The sequence below is a fragment of the Haliaeetus leucocephalus genome, unplaced genomic scaffold (genome assembly GCF_000737465.1).
Source record: "Haliaeetus leucocephalus isolate CR32 unplaced genomic scaffold, Haliaeetus_leucocephalus-4.0 Scaffold175, whole genome shotgun sequence".
In the NCBI taxonomy this organism is placed as follows: domain Eukaryota; kingdom Metazoa; phylum Chordata; class Aves; order Accipitriformes; family Accipitridae; genus Haliaeetus; species Haliaeetus leucocephalus.
This window is the reverse complement of record NW_010972611.1, coordinates 1,039,939-1,051,886: the sequence shown is the minus strand read 5'-3', so window position 1 is coordinate 1,051,886 and position 11,948 is coordinate 1,039,939. Positions and strand designations below refer to the sequence as shown.

General features: G+C 64.0%; 2 protein-coding genes across 2 annotated transcripts in view; both read right to left on the bottom strand.

The window, feature by feature from the left end:
- Positions 1 to 865: 865 nt before the first annotated feature.
- Positions 866 to 8,499, bottom strand: INSRR (insulin receptor-related receptor). Its single transcript, XM_010564196.1, has 21 exons — positions 7,956 to 8,499; positions 6,646 to 6,958; positions 6,406 to 6,548; positions 6,107 to 6,251; positions 5,806 to 6,020; positions 5,608 to 5,734; positions 5,215 to 5,453; positions 4,970 to 5,137; positions 4,642 to 4,831; positions 4,469 to 4,510; positions 4,095 to 4,360; positions 3,808 to 3,944; positions 3,332 to 3,497; positions 2,830 to 2,932; positions 2,626 to 2,696; positions 2,195 to 2,424; positions 2,003 to 2,113; positions 1,725 to 1,884; positions 1,509 to 1,638; positions 1,301 to 1,435; positions 866 to 1,130 (listed from the first exon to the last, which is right to left on the bottom strand). The coding sequence occupies exons 1-21, from the start codon at positions 8,494 to 8,496 to the stop codon at positions 866 to 868; spliced, it is 3,897 nt and encodes a 1,298-aa protein (XP_010562498.1). The 5' UTR covers positions 8,497 to 8,499.
- A 2,974-nt stretch (positions 8,500 to 11,473) lies between these two features.
- Positions 11,474 to 11,948, bottom strand: part of LOC104829746 (death-associated protein kinase 2-like) — a 5,916-nt gene continuing 5,441 nt past the window's right edge. Inside the window, exons 13-14 of the mRNA XM_010564195.1 lie at positions 11,818 to 11,901; positions 11,474 to 11,554 (exon numbers count right to left, since the gene is read on the bottom strand). Coding sequence (XP_010562497.1) covers positions 11,474 to 11,554; positions 11,818 to 11,901 — 165 coding nt within the window. The remainder of the gene's footprint in view (positions 11,555 to 11,817; positions 11,902 to 11,948) is intronic.

Genomic DNA, 11,948 nt, shown 5'->3' with positions numbered 1-11,948 from the left:
CCCGGGCCCCCCGCGGGGGTCCCCCCCCCCCCATGAGACCCCACTGGCCACCCCCAGCAGCCCCCCCGGCAGAGCAGGCCAGTGGCTGCCGCCCGCGACGTCCTCCCAAATTCCGGTGCTTTGACGTTTTTCCCCAGAAACGCCCCCGGTTTGGGCACCGCAGGGCAAAGCCGCAGCCGGGGCACGCAGGAAGCGGATGGGGCCAGTGGGGGGAGGAGCGGAAAGCCCCGTGTGCTGCCCCCACCCCGTGACCCCCACAAACCAGGCACTGCCACGACCGAGCTTTGTCCCGCTTTATTCACACTCATCTCACAGCCACAGATTAGACAGTGAAGCCCCTTCCGCAGACTAGCACAGCCCCGACACTGGTCCCAGTGCCGGGGACTGGGGGGGGGGGGCGGGGAGGGGGGCCCAGGCATCTCCCGCTGCAGGGCTCCCCCGTGCCTCAGTTTCCCCACCTGTAAAAGGGGGGGTCACACTACTGACCTGTTTGCCAGGTGGCTGGGGAGCAGCAACAGAGGTAGGTTGGTGGGGGGACCCCAAACTCCGCTCCCCACTCCCAAACCCCCATTCGTCTCCCGCCCCTCTCCAAAAAATAAGGAAAGACTAGGGTGGTCTCCTGCTAATCAGCAGTTCCCCTGCTCCCTCCCCCCAACTTGGGGTACCCCAATTTATTCCCAGGGGAAATGCACCCCAAGCAGCATCCTTGCTTCGCCTGCCACCCCCTTCCCAAGGCACCCGCTCCTCAGCCGGGCCCTTGGAAGCAATAAATAACGCGGGGAGGTCCCGGCGGGGGGGCGGGGGCGGCCAGAGGAGGGGGGGGTGCAGGGTCCGGCACGGTTCCGAGGACACCCTGGGGTCAGAGTCAGGCCGTCCCGTTGGGGAGCCAGCCGGGGCTTCGGTCCTTGCGGATGGGCAAGGGGGACATGGGGGGCTCGTCCTCCCCAGGGGACTGATCCGTTTCGGCATCGGAGGGTTCACCCGAGCCGCACCGGCGGGTCTCGGGGCTGTAGAAGAAGGAGAGGGTGCGGAAAGCAGGTGCCATGTGGTCCTTGATGCTCTCCAGGAGCTGGACGAAGGAAGGGCGCTGGCGCGGGTTCTGCTGCCAGCACAGGCACATCAGCTCGTGGCTACAAGAGAGAGGGTACCTGCTGGGTTTTGGAGGGGTCCCAGCACCCCACGGCCATCCCAACACTGTAGAGACCAGAGGCCAGGGTGATGGGCTCAGTGCTGATTTCCTCCACCCCGCCTTTCTCACAGCAGGCTGGGGGTCCAGGGGAGGTCTCCCCCCACTACTCACAGTTTGTCAGGACAGTTTTCGGGCCGCTCCAGGACACCATTGTCCATGACAAAGCGCAGGACCTGCTCGTTGGACATGCCCTGGTAGGGCTGCTCAGCCAGTGTGGCGATCTCCCACAGTACCACGCCGAAGGACCTACCGGCAGGCTGTCGCTCAGCTGGGGGGTGTCCCCCAAATCCCCCCAGGCTCACCCCACTCCAACACCTACCAGACATCAGACTGCGTGTTGAAGATGCCATCCTTGAGGGCCTCAGGGGACATCCAGCGGACGGGAAGCAGCCCCTTGCCCCCTTTCCGATAATAATCTGTTTCATAGATATCCCGGGTCATGCCGAAATCTGGTGGAGGAGGAAGAGGAGGAGGAAGGCATGAGCACTGGGAGATGCGGGGCTGGCGGCGAGCCCACCCACCGCTGCCCACCCACCTCCAATCTTGACAGTGAAGTCCTCGGACACCATGCAGTTGCGGGCGGCCAGGTCCCGGTGCACAAACTTGTTGGCATTGAGGTACGCCATGCCGTCGGCAATCTCCCCCGCCATCTGGATCATGTCTTTGAGTGATGGCGGCGGCAGCCCAGGGTTGTTCTACACCGTGCACAGAGAGTTAGGGCTGGGGGGGGGCACACCGGCACTCCCCTGCCCCATGAACAGGGTGGGTGCCTCTTCGCCCGTGGGGTACTGTGGCACCCAGCCAGCCCCTCACCTCGGCATCAGGCCTGAGTGAGCGTAAGTAGCTCTTCAGGTCTCCGCGCGTCATCAGCTCCATGATGACCAAAGCTGGCTGGCCCTGGGACACGACGCCAAGCAGGCGGACCTGGGGGGGACAAAGAGGGGTGGCACATGAGTGGCCGGACCCCCCTTTGTCCCCTCCCTCCCCCCTCGGCCGCCCACCTACCACGTGGTGGCACTTGAAGGCTTTCATGACAGAGGCCTCGTTGAGGAACTCAATGCGCTCCCGCATGGTGGCCAACTCATTGACTGTCTTCAGGGCCACCTTGGTCTCCTCGCCCTCAGCAGTCAGCCCCAGTGCCAGCCCCTCATACACCATTCCAAAGGAGCCCTGTCCCAGCTCTCGGATCACCGTGATCTTCTCCCGCGACACCTCCCACTCATCAGGCATGTACACTGCGGGGCAAGGGGGGACCACGCCAGCACTGTCACCATCCCCACCGCTGCCACCATCCTTGTCACCATCTCCATCCCCATCCCTGTCACCATCATAATCCCCTTCCCCATCCCATCACCACCCCCATCCCCACTGGCATGGCCCCAGCAAGGGAAGGGGGCAGCAGATCCCGCAGGGATGCTCCTCCCATCCCCACGTACTGTCCGAGGCACTGAAGTACTCAGGGTTGACGGAGGCATAGAGCGTCCCGCTGGGGTACCCGTCGGTGCTCCTGCAAGGGGTGGGCATAACTCAGAGGATGGGGGGGTGAGGGCATGATGCCACCTCCCCACGACCCTTCTCCAGCCCCAGCTCAGCTGGATCCAGCCCCAGCCCAGCCCTGGGGGTGCAGGGAGGGTCGCTACCTCTTCTTGTAGAAGATGAAGACGGCGAGGCAGGAGATGAGCACCATGAGGACCACAGGTGTAACAGTGAGCAGGATGTAGAAGCTGCCGGATTCCTCCTCAGCTGCTGGGAGCAGGCGGCCGTGGGCCAGGGCCTGGGCACTCATCCCGACCCACGCGTTGCAGGCACACTTGTCCCACCACCACTGCTGGGCCAGAGACAGGGAGCCCCCAGCTCCCCAGACCAGCAGCATCCACTGACCTCTGGGTGTCCCTGGCCCAGAGCATCTCCCAGTCCCCTAGATCTCCCGATCCAGCAGCATCCCCTGATCCTCCAGCTTCCCAATGCAGCAGCACCCCCTGATCCCCAGCATCCCAGCCCAGCAGCATCCCCCAATTCCCCAGTGCCCTGATCCAGCAGCAGCACACCCCGACTCCTAGCTCCCTGGCCCCACAGCCCCCCCTCCCTGCCTGCCCCACAGCCGGGGACTCCGTTGGCATCCCCCCTGTCCCCTGCAGGTACCTGGCCCCAGGATATAAAACTTGACGAGCCCCGTCCACGAGCCGTTGCCGGCCAGCGAGGTGGCCCGGACCTTGGCCGAGTAGTTCCCCGGCTGGAGCAGAGCCAGATGGACCCCCCCATACTTGGAGTAGCGGTGACGAGAGACGCAGACAACGGTGGTGACCTCCTGGGGAGGGGGAAAGGGAGTGGTGGCAGAGGGGGCTTTATCCCTGTCCCCAGACATGCACACAAGCCTTGGGAGAGGGAGATGGGATGGGATGGGACGGGATGGGACGGAATAGGACTGGATGGGATAGGACGGGATGGGATGGGACAGGATGGGATGGGATGGGATGGAATAGGACTGGACGGGATAGGACGGGATGGGATGGGATGGAATAGGACTGGACAGGATAGGACGGGATGGGTGCTGTGCTCCTGTAACCAGACCTGGCAGGGCTGGGGAAGGGTAGCCACGGGGGGGGGCGGGTCCTCACCTCACTCTCACGGCTGTACTTGATCTCATACTTGAGGATGAGCCCGTTGGGGTTCCTGGGCTCTTCCCAGCGCAGGAGAACGCTGTTCTTGCCGGCCGGCTCCCATGTGACATTGCCGGGAATGTTGTCAGCTTGCACTGGAGAGGAGCACGGAGGGGGTCAGCTCCTGGAGGCATCACCCAGACCCCAACCTGCTGCCAGTGCCCCATCTCGAAGGCGCCAGGACCCCAGAGCACCCCAGCATTGCCGAGGCAGTGTTTGGAAGAGGCGATGCTGCCAGGACATACGCTCCGGCATGGTCCTGGCGAAGACGAAGGTGGCGGCGCTGCAGCCCACGGTGTGCGCGGCGTGGTTGCAGGCATGGATGTCAATGCGGTACTCGGTGAAGTGCCGCAGCCGTGACAGCACTGCCCGGTCACGTACCACCTTGTCCTCGAAGATCTGGAAGTCGGGTTTGGGCTCACCCCTGGCATGGCTTGGGGCTGGCGGCTCAGCCGAGGAGGCGTTGGCCGGGGATGTGACGGCCACCACGTCCCTGCGCCGCTTCGGGGTCCTGCAGGTGATGGGGACAGGAGGCGGTGCGGAGCCAGGATGCTTGGGTTGTCCCCCAACATTGAGCAGGGGAGTGGACTCCCTCCAGGCTTGTGTGGTCCCCGCTCACCTCTGTGGGTTCTTGTTGATGGACGTCACCTTCCAAGGTGGCCTGAGACAGCGGGAAATTGGTTAAAGGATCTGCCAGGAGCAGCTACCAGACCCCCAACCCAGGGCAGACCCATGCACCCAGCCTGGGGGACCCCCCCCAGCACAGGGACAACAGCCCCCCCCGGACAGCACCTGGGGATGATGATGGAGTTGTGCAGGAAGTTCTCGAACTTTTTCTGGAAGGACTCAGCTTCACCCTCCATGCGGAGCTGCCCATCAGCAGGGCGGCAGGGGCAGCACCGCTCCTCCACATCCTGCTCCACCTCAGGGCCATCCCCATCCCCAAAGCGGGTGTCCGCACTGCTGGTGGGCAGCTTCAGACCTGCGGGCAGAAACGGGCAGGGCTGCCAGAGCCCGGCTCGGTGGGAGAATCCCTGTCCCATCAGTGTCCTTGGCTGCAGCATCTGACCTGCCTGTGCTGCCCCTGCTTGGCAGCCTTGCCTGCCCTGCCTGCCCTCACCTTTGTGGCAGTAGTCATTGACATAGAGCTCCATGTCCTCGGCCAGCTGCTGCCACAACACCAGGTAGTAGGTGATGTTGCCATTGCGCTGCGTGGGCGGCTTCCAACGCACCACGATGTGGGAGGAGGAGTTGGACATGGAGATGACATCCCGGGGCACCGTTGGGGCTGGGAGGATACAGGGGTGTCAGTCTGTCTTTGGGGGGCCACCACGGGAATCCCCAGCCCCCTCGCCAGCCCCTTACCTGCCGGCATGGTGCGGATGTAGACCACCTCACTCTGTGCCCCGTAGTTGCGTCCTTCCTCAGCAGTGGTGAGGGTGATGGCACGGACAAAGATGGCGTACTGTGTCCAGGGGCGGAGGTTGAGCAGGGCCACCCCTGGCGCCTGCTCGCTGCTGAGTGGCAGCTCCACGTCCAGCACGTTCCAGCTCTGTGCCCCACAGGCGTCCTGCCCCACGTACTCTGACACGTTCTGGAAAGGTCTGCCCCACACTGGGCATCGGGAAGAGTCCCAGGACGCCCTCCCAGCTGCAAGACCCCCTGAGGTCCAGCAGTCCACCAGTGCACAAGGACGTCATGGGCTGGTGTTCCCAAGGCCTCTGCGATGGGGACAAGTGGGTGACAGGGACGACTTACGACTCCTTGTAGTAGACAATGAAGCTGAGGAGGTCCCGGTACTCAGGGGGCCGGTATCGCTCCCACTTGAGGAAGATGCGATCAGACTCGGTGACGTTGGAGATGAAGCGCAGGGTCTGGGTCTTGCCTGCAGAGAGAAGGCAGGGTTTGGGCAGGGGGTTGTGGCACTTCTGGGTGTCCCCCCGTCCCCGTACTCACAGGACGCCCGGTCCCCGTTGGTGCGGGGGTTGATCTCTGCCTTGTTCTGCCGTCCCTTGGTGCCCGTCACCTCCTCCATGCGGTAGATCTCAGCCAGGCACAGCTTGGGGTTGAAGGCGAAGTACATCTTGCCCACAGGGATGGAGAGGACATGGTGGCTCCAGTCCCAGAGCTGCTGCAGGTTCTGATTGTCCAGGACATACAGGGTATAATTCCTGGAGGAAGAGACATGGACAGAGGCAGTGGGCGCAAGCACCCCCAAAGCCACGTGTGTGTCCCCAGACCTACACCCCGTCCTCACCCGTCCACCATGGAGTCACCGCGGATCAGCTTGAGATTCTTGAAGAAGGACAAGGAGACGAGGGCGAAGGAGTGTTTGATCTTCAGGAAGCCCGTGATGGTCTCGATGAGCCCCAGGCTGCTCTGCAGCTCCGAGGCTAGGTTATCTGGGGACAACCCGTGGGTGTGAGCGTGGGGAGGGGGGGACCCCCACATTAATTCACCCTGCAAGGGAAAAGACCCTCCTCCTTCACCCCCCACATGCCGCAGCAACTCTCCCACCCAGGGCGGGTTGCAGGGGGGACCGGATCCAGCACTCACAGCCCCGGCGGATGTTGACGATAAGGTTGCCCTCAATGAGCGTGCAGCCCCCCAGCTCCTGCGCCGCCCTTGTCGAATCGATGGTCTTGGTGCCCACCTTGCACTCCTTGGGGCACAGCCCCTCACACTTGTGGCAGAAGATGCTGTGGGCAGGAGGACGGGGATGAGATGTGAGCCGGGCACCATGCCACCACGCCACCACGGCCATGCCAGGGGACGCCGGGGACCCCCCTCCCTGACCTGCTCTCATTCCTGGTGTAGCCCGAGGGACACTCAGAGAGGCATTGCCCCTGGTGGATGACGAACTTAGAGGCGTCGCGGGGGTTGTCGGAGACCTTGCGGAGGCTGGCGCAGTATTCTGCAGTGACGCAGCGCCAGCCCTCGTACTCGTAGGTGCGGGGCGGGCAGGAGGGTAGGCAATGCCCGTTGAAGTGGAAGTGGCGGCAGGCAACGCAGGCTCGGTTGTCACGGGGTCGCCCGCAACCCCCCAAGCACTCAGCGTGGCAGCACTCGCCCGCCGCCGTGCACGCTGAGCCCACGCCGCATGGGCACACTGTGAGGAGAGAGACAGCACCGTGGACGAGGAGAATCCTCTGGGTACAGATTCCCTGGCCCCAGATCAGCACGGCGGGGCAGGGGGGCTGGGGTCCACATGGGGGTGAGAGGGAAGAGGTGGGAAGGGCTGGGGGGGGCTGCTGACACCCCCTGGCTCTGGGGGGCAAGGGGAGAGGAGTGGAGGGGTAGATGGAGTGGTGCAGGGATACAGGAATGGAAGGAGGGATGGAGGGATGGAGGGATGGAGGGATGGAGGGATGGAAGGAGGGGTGCGGGGATGTGGGGATAGAATGATGCAGGAAGGCATAGAGGGATGCAAGGATGAAGTGATGAATGGATAGATGGAGGGATGGAGGGATGGAGGGATGGAGGGATGAATGGAGTCATGGAAGGATGGAGGCATGCAGGGACAGATGGAGGGATGCAGGAATGGGCGGAGGAATGGAGGGATGGCCAAATGGTGCACAGGAGGAGGGACAGGTGGGTTGATGGGTGGCTGTGTGACCAGCTGGATGGGTGGATGAAGGGCTGCATGGACAGACGGCAGGACAGACTGATGGATGGGGTGAGGCTCAGCCCATGCCGAGCCCCAGCTGCCCGGTGCAGCCGGTGCTGGGGCAGCAGACGAGGTTACAGCCCCGATAAGGATCTGTGTTTATAGTATGTATTTCATTACCAGGTCTTCTGTTTACAGCAAACGAGCCAGGGAGGGGGCCTGTATTTACCTTGCCGCTGGGAAAACACGGCAGCCAGGAGCTGGCCTCTCCTCCGGAGGATGATACAGCGTGGATCCAGTTACCCCTGCCACACTGCTGGCACAGCATGCTCCCGGTGGCAGGGGAGCAACGGCCATGTGCCAGGGCCTGCCATCCCCTTGCAGCTCCACCAGATTTCCCCAGTGCCCTCCCAGTTTACCCCACAGCAGCCATGGTGCAAACTGGCACCATCCCGGAAAAGCAGCTGGCATGATAGAGCCCCGCGCCGCTGGCACCCACCTTTCTGGCAGTAGCTGGATGTCCAGCAACGATAATCCAGCTGCCCGTTGACGCTGGTCTGTGCGCATGGCTTCTCCACGTCCAGGATGCCCGGGCAGACGTCAGCGCACTCTTCAGCTAACTTATTGCCGATGATGTAGGTGTTGTCCACGGCGTCGGGCAGCAGCAGCCCCCAGTCGATGGTGGAGAGGTGGCAAAGCTCCTGGTTGCGCTCGATACGGACCGAGCCGCGCAGGACATGGCTCAGGCTGTGCAGCCCCACATCCCGCAGATGCGGCATCTCGAAGATGACCAAGGCATAGCTGAAGAAGAGGTTGGTGCCGCGGATGACGGAGAGGTTGGGGAAGAGATCTCGCAGGCTCTCCAGCCCGTAGACACGGAAAAGGAGCAGGTACTCGGTGATCATGAGCAGACGAGGGAAGCTGAGCCCCCGAAAGTCCTCAGCACCCGTGGTGAACATCAGCAGGATCTGCAGGTTGCCCTCGATGATGGAGCAGTTCTCCAGCTTCTGGAGCTGGGACACGTCGTTGCGGATGTCCATGCTGCCACAGACTGGGGTGGCGAGAGGGGGACCCCGTGGGCAGCAGGGATGGGGCAGCTGCCCCCCCACCCCCACCCCCCACCTAGGGATCCCCCTGCTGTACCCACCACCAGGGTCGGAGTGATGCTCGGGGCTGGGGGGGTATGTATTTAATATCCCGGCACTGCCTGTCAAATGTGGCTGCAATTGGTTTGGGCTGTCAGGGAGATGCGAGCAGCTCTGACAGGCAGCCGGCGCGCTGCGGCTCTCCAGGGCACGACGTGTCCATCAGAGGTGATGCTAACAAGGTTTGGCTGCCCAGGCGGCCGTCTCGCCCCCTGTCAGCCCCAGGCCCATGTCCCAGCCCTGCCATCTGCCCCAGGGGGAGCTGGCTGGGGGTGCAGAGGGCTTTCCCCCTTCCCCGAGCTGTGGGGCAGCCATGGGGGGCTCACGGCATCTTCCCTCCCTGTGGATGTGCGGTTACTCAATGGGCTGGCAGCTCCCGTGAGGTCATTCCCATTAACTCCCCGGCACAGTGCCCAGGCAGCTAACGGAGCACGCAAGGCTACCGCGGGCACCCACACAGCACGGCCCCGGCAGTGGGTTCACTGTCCTGGGACTTTTCCTCCTAGATCCCAGCAGGGAGTGGGAGCACAAGGCTAAGCATCTCCCGCTTCCCGGTGCCGGTAGGGATGCAAGAGCCAGGACGAGCCGGCATCTTCCCACCGGCAGCATCTCCGGCCTGAAATCTGATGCCAAGTTATGGTGGAAAGAAGCCACTGAGATCTCGGCAAGTATTTACTGTAAACACCCAGAGTAAACACAGCCGGCTCAGCGTGTACCCTAAACACCAGGCAACACCAGCACCCCAGCTTGGCCACCCATGCCGCAGAGACCCACCAGCCGGCACACAGTACACAGCTTGCCGGCACGGTCCAGGTCCCGGTGGGGGTCCAAGTGCGTGGTTCACACCTCATCTGTCCACAGCCAGCCTGGGCCTGTGGCTCCTAGCCGTACCCCTGTGAACGTGTGCCCAGCGGCATTTTTCCCCTCTCGGTGTCACTCATTAACCATGGGCACCGTGGCCCTGGCAGCTGCCCACAGCAGCAGGATCACGCAGCCAGGCACATGCCACTCACCCCCAGCCCCGCACCGGGGCTCAGGCCTTTGCGGGGGGCTGGTGCTGGCCAGGGGGACCCCTGTCCCCTCCATCCTCCCGTGGGACCGAGGGACTGGCCACGGGTGCAGCACCAGCACCGGAGGTTACAGCCCCTGCTGCCACCGCCACCCTCCCTGACCTTGGCAAAGTCACCCCGCCCCTCCACTGTGCAAGGGGACAGAGGTCCCCCGTGTCCCTGGGGGGGGACAGAGAGGGGACATGGGTTCCTGGTGGGGACAAACACGGTGAGGTGCATCCCCCGGGCAGCTCTTGGCACAGCCCCAGCACCGGGATGCTTCACCCCCTCCCCCTCCATCACTCCCACACACCCCCCCAGCACAACCTCTCAGTGCTCGGGGAAACTGAGGCACAAAGTGGTGGGGAGAGGGGAAAGCAGGACAGACCGACAGACCCCAAAACCAGCCCTTCTGGTGCCCCCAGCATGTCCCAATCAGCAAAACTGGGGCGGGAGCCCAGAGTTCCCTCTCCATGGCCATGAGAGCTGGGACCCACCACTGCCACCCCTCCCCTCCATGCCACCCCCTCCCCAGACATTTTCCGTCCCAGCAGCAGCGCGGGGAGCAGCAGTGCCGGTCCCAGCTCCTGCCCAGCTACAATTTTCCACCATCCCAGCTCCCACTGGGGCCAAGCGATCGATGCCCCTGGCTCCAGCTGAGCCCCCTGCCACGCTCCCCTCTTCCTGTCCCAGCAGCAGGGGGTCCCACACTCTGCCTCTCCTGCCCCAGATCGGGGGGTCCACAGCACACGGGGGGGAAACTGAGGCAGGGAACACCCAAAGAGCTTTGCCTCGGGGTTTGGCTCTTGCAAGCCCCCACCACCCCAGAGCTGACACCCCCCCCAAGCAAGCACCCCCCCCAGCTCCCAGCCACCCCTTTCCAGGCACTTACTTTCAGAAGGAGCCCACACGAGGGGCAGCAGGAGGGGACTGAGGACCAGCAGTGTCACCCCCAGCCGCAGGGCACCCAGTGTCCTCGTCCCCATTCCCAAGTGGGACCCCCGGGGTCCCGTCCCTGTCCCACCTCGGGCGCTGCTGGATGGTGTCCGGCCCCACACGTCGTGTCCAGCTGGCACTCCCCACTGGCACCCGTGGCACGCTGGGATAGGGGTGGCCCCTGCGGTCCTCGTCTAAACCCTGCGGCCCCTTCACTTTTGTTTTCGGCTGCTGCACACAAAATATTTAGCCTGACAACTGTCAGGGCCAGGGCCAGGGCTTGTTTGGGAAATAGAGAGGGGGAAAACAGGGCAGCCCCCCCGCACTGGAGTGGGCTGGGAAGGAAGGGCTGCCTCCTGCCTCAGTTTCCCCAGTTGGAGCAGGAGGATGCAGGTTGCTTTGGTGTGGGGATGCCAGGAAAGAAGCCAAGGACCAATGGAGTGCCCCCCGGAGCAGCACAGAAGGGACCACTCAAGGGTCACGCTCCATCGCAGGGTGGATGCAGAGTGCCAGGATGCCACATCCCTTGGGGTCCCCACACCCCAACAGCCCTGCAGCAAGGAGGAGAGGCTGGAGGAAGCTGCAGGTTCTTGGCACCAGCCGGTGCAGACACAGGAGAGGAGGATGGATGAGGGGGTAGATATTTATTTCTCGCCCTAGGGCCGAGTACAGGCGAGGGTCCCAGCTGTGGGGCAGCCCCAGTCCTGCTGCAGCAGAGACCTGGGGGGGCTGCTGCCCCAGTGACCCCCAAGCAGCACGGAACTGGGAGCACTGGGGCCAGACAGTGCTCCTGCTTCCTGGGATGGGGAGATGGGGGCACCCCCAGGGTTCCTCTCATGGGATGCTCCCTCTTGGGGGGGTCCCCATCTCCTTTCGGGGGGGGGGCCTCAGGAGCAGCTGCTTCTCCGCTGGCGCAGCAGTGTGACAGGGTGGCTGCCCTCCTCCTCCTGGTCACTCTCGCAGTGGCGCTGGGGGCACAGGCGGGCTGGAGGGCAGGGACAGCACCCCCCCGGGGAAAGGACCCCCCCCAGGGGACAGAAACCCCCCTAGGAGAGAGGACGCTCCCAGGGAAGAGGACACCCCCCCCCTGCCCAGGGGCAAGGGCACCCCAGGTGGGGACACACCACATTGCACAGCCCCCCCCCTCCATTTGGGGGGCTGGGCCCCCCCAAATGTCTTCTGCCCCAGCCCATGCTGAGGCGGGGGATCTGGGGGGCTCCTGGCCACTCACCAGCTCCTCGTCCTCCTTCCTCAGGCCACAGAGCAGCCGCGTGCGGCAGAGCCGGTTACAGGCGGACACCATGTTGTAGGAGAGCTGGGGGGGCAAGAGGGCAGGATCCGAGGGGGGGTCGCTCCCTTCTC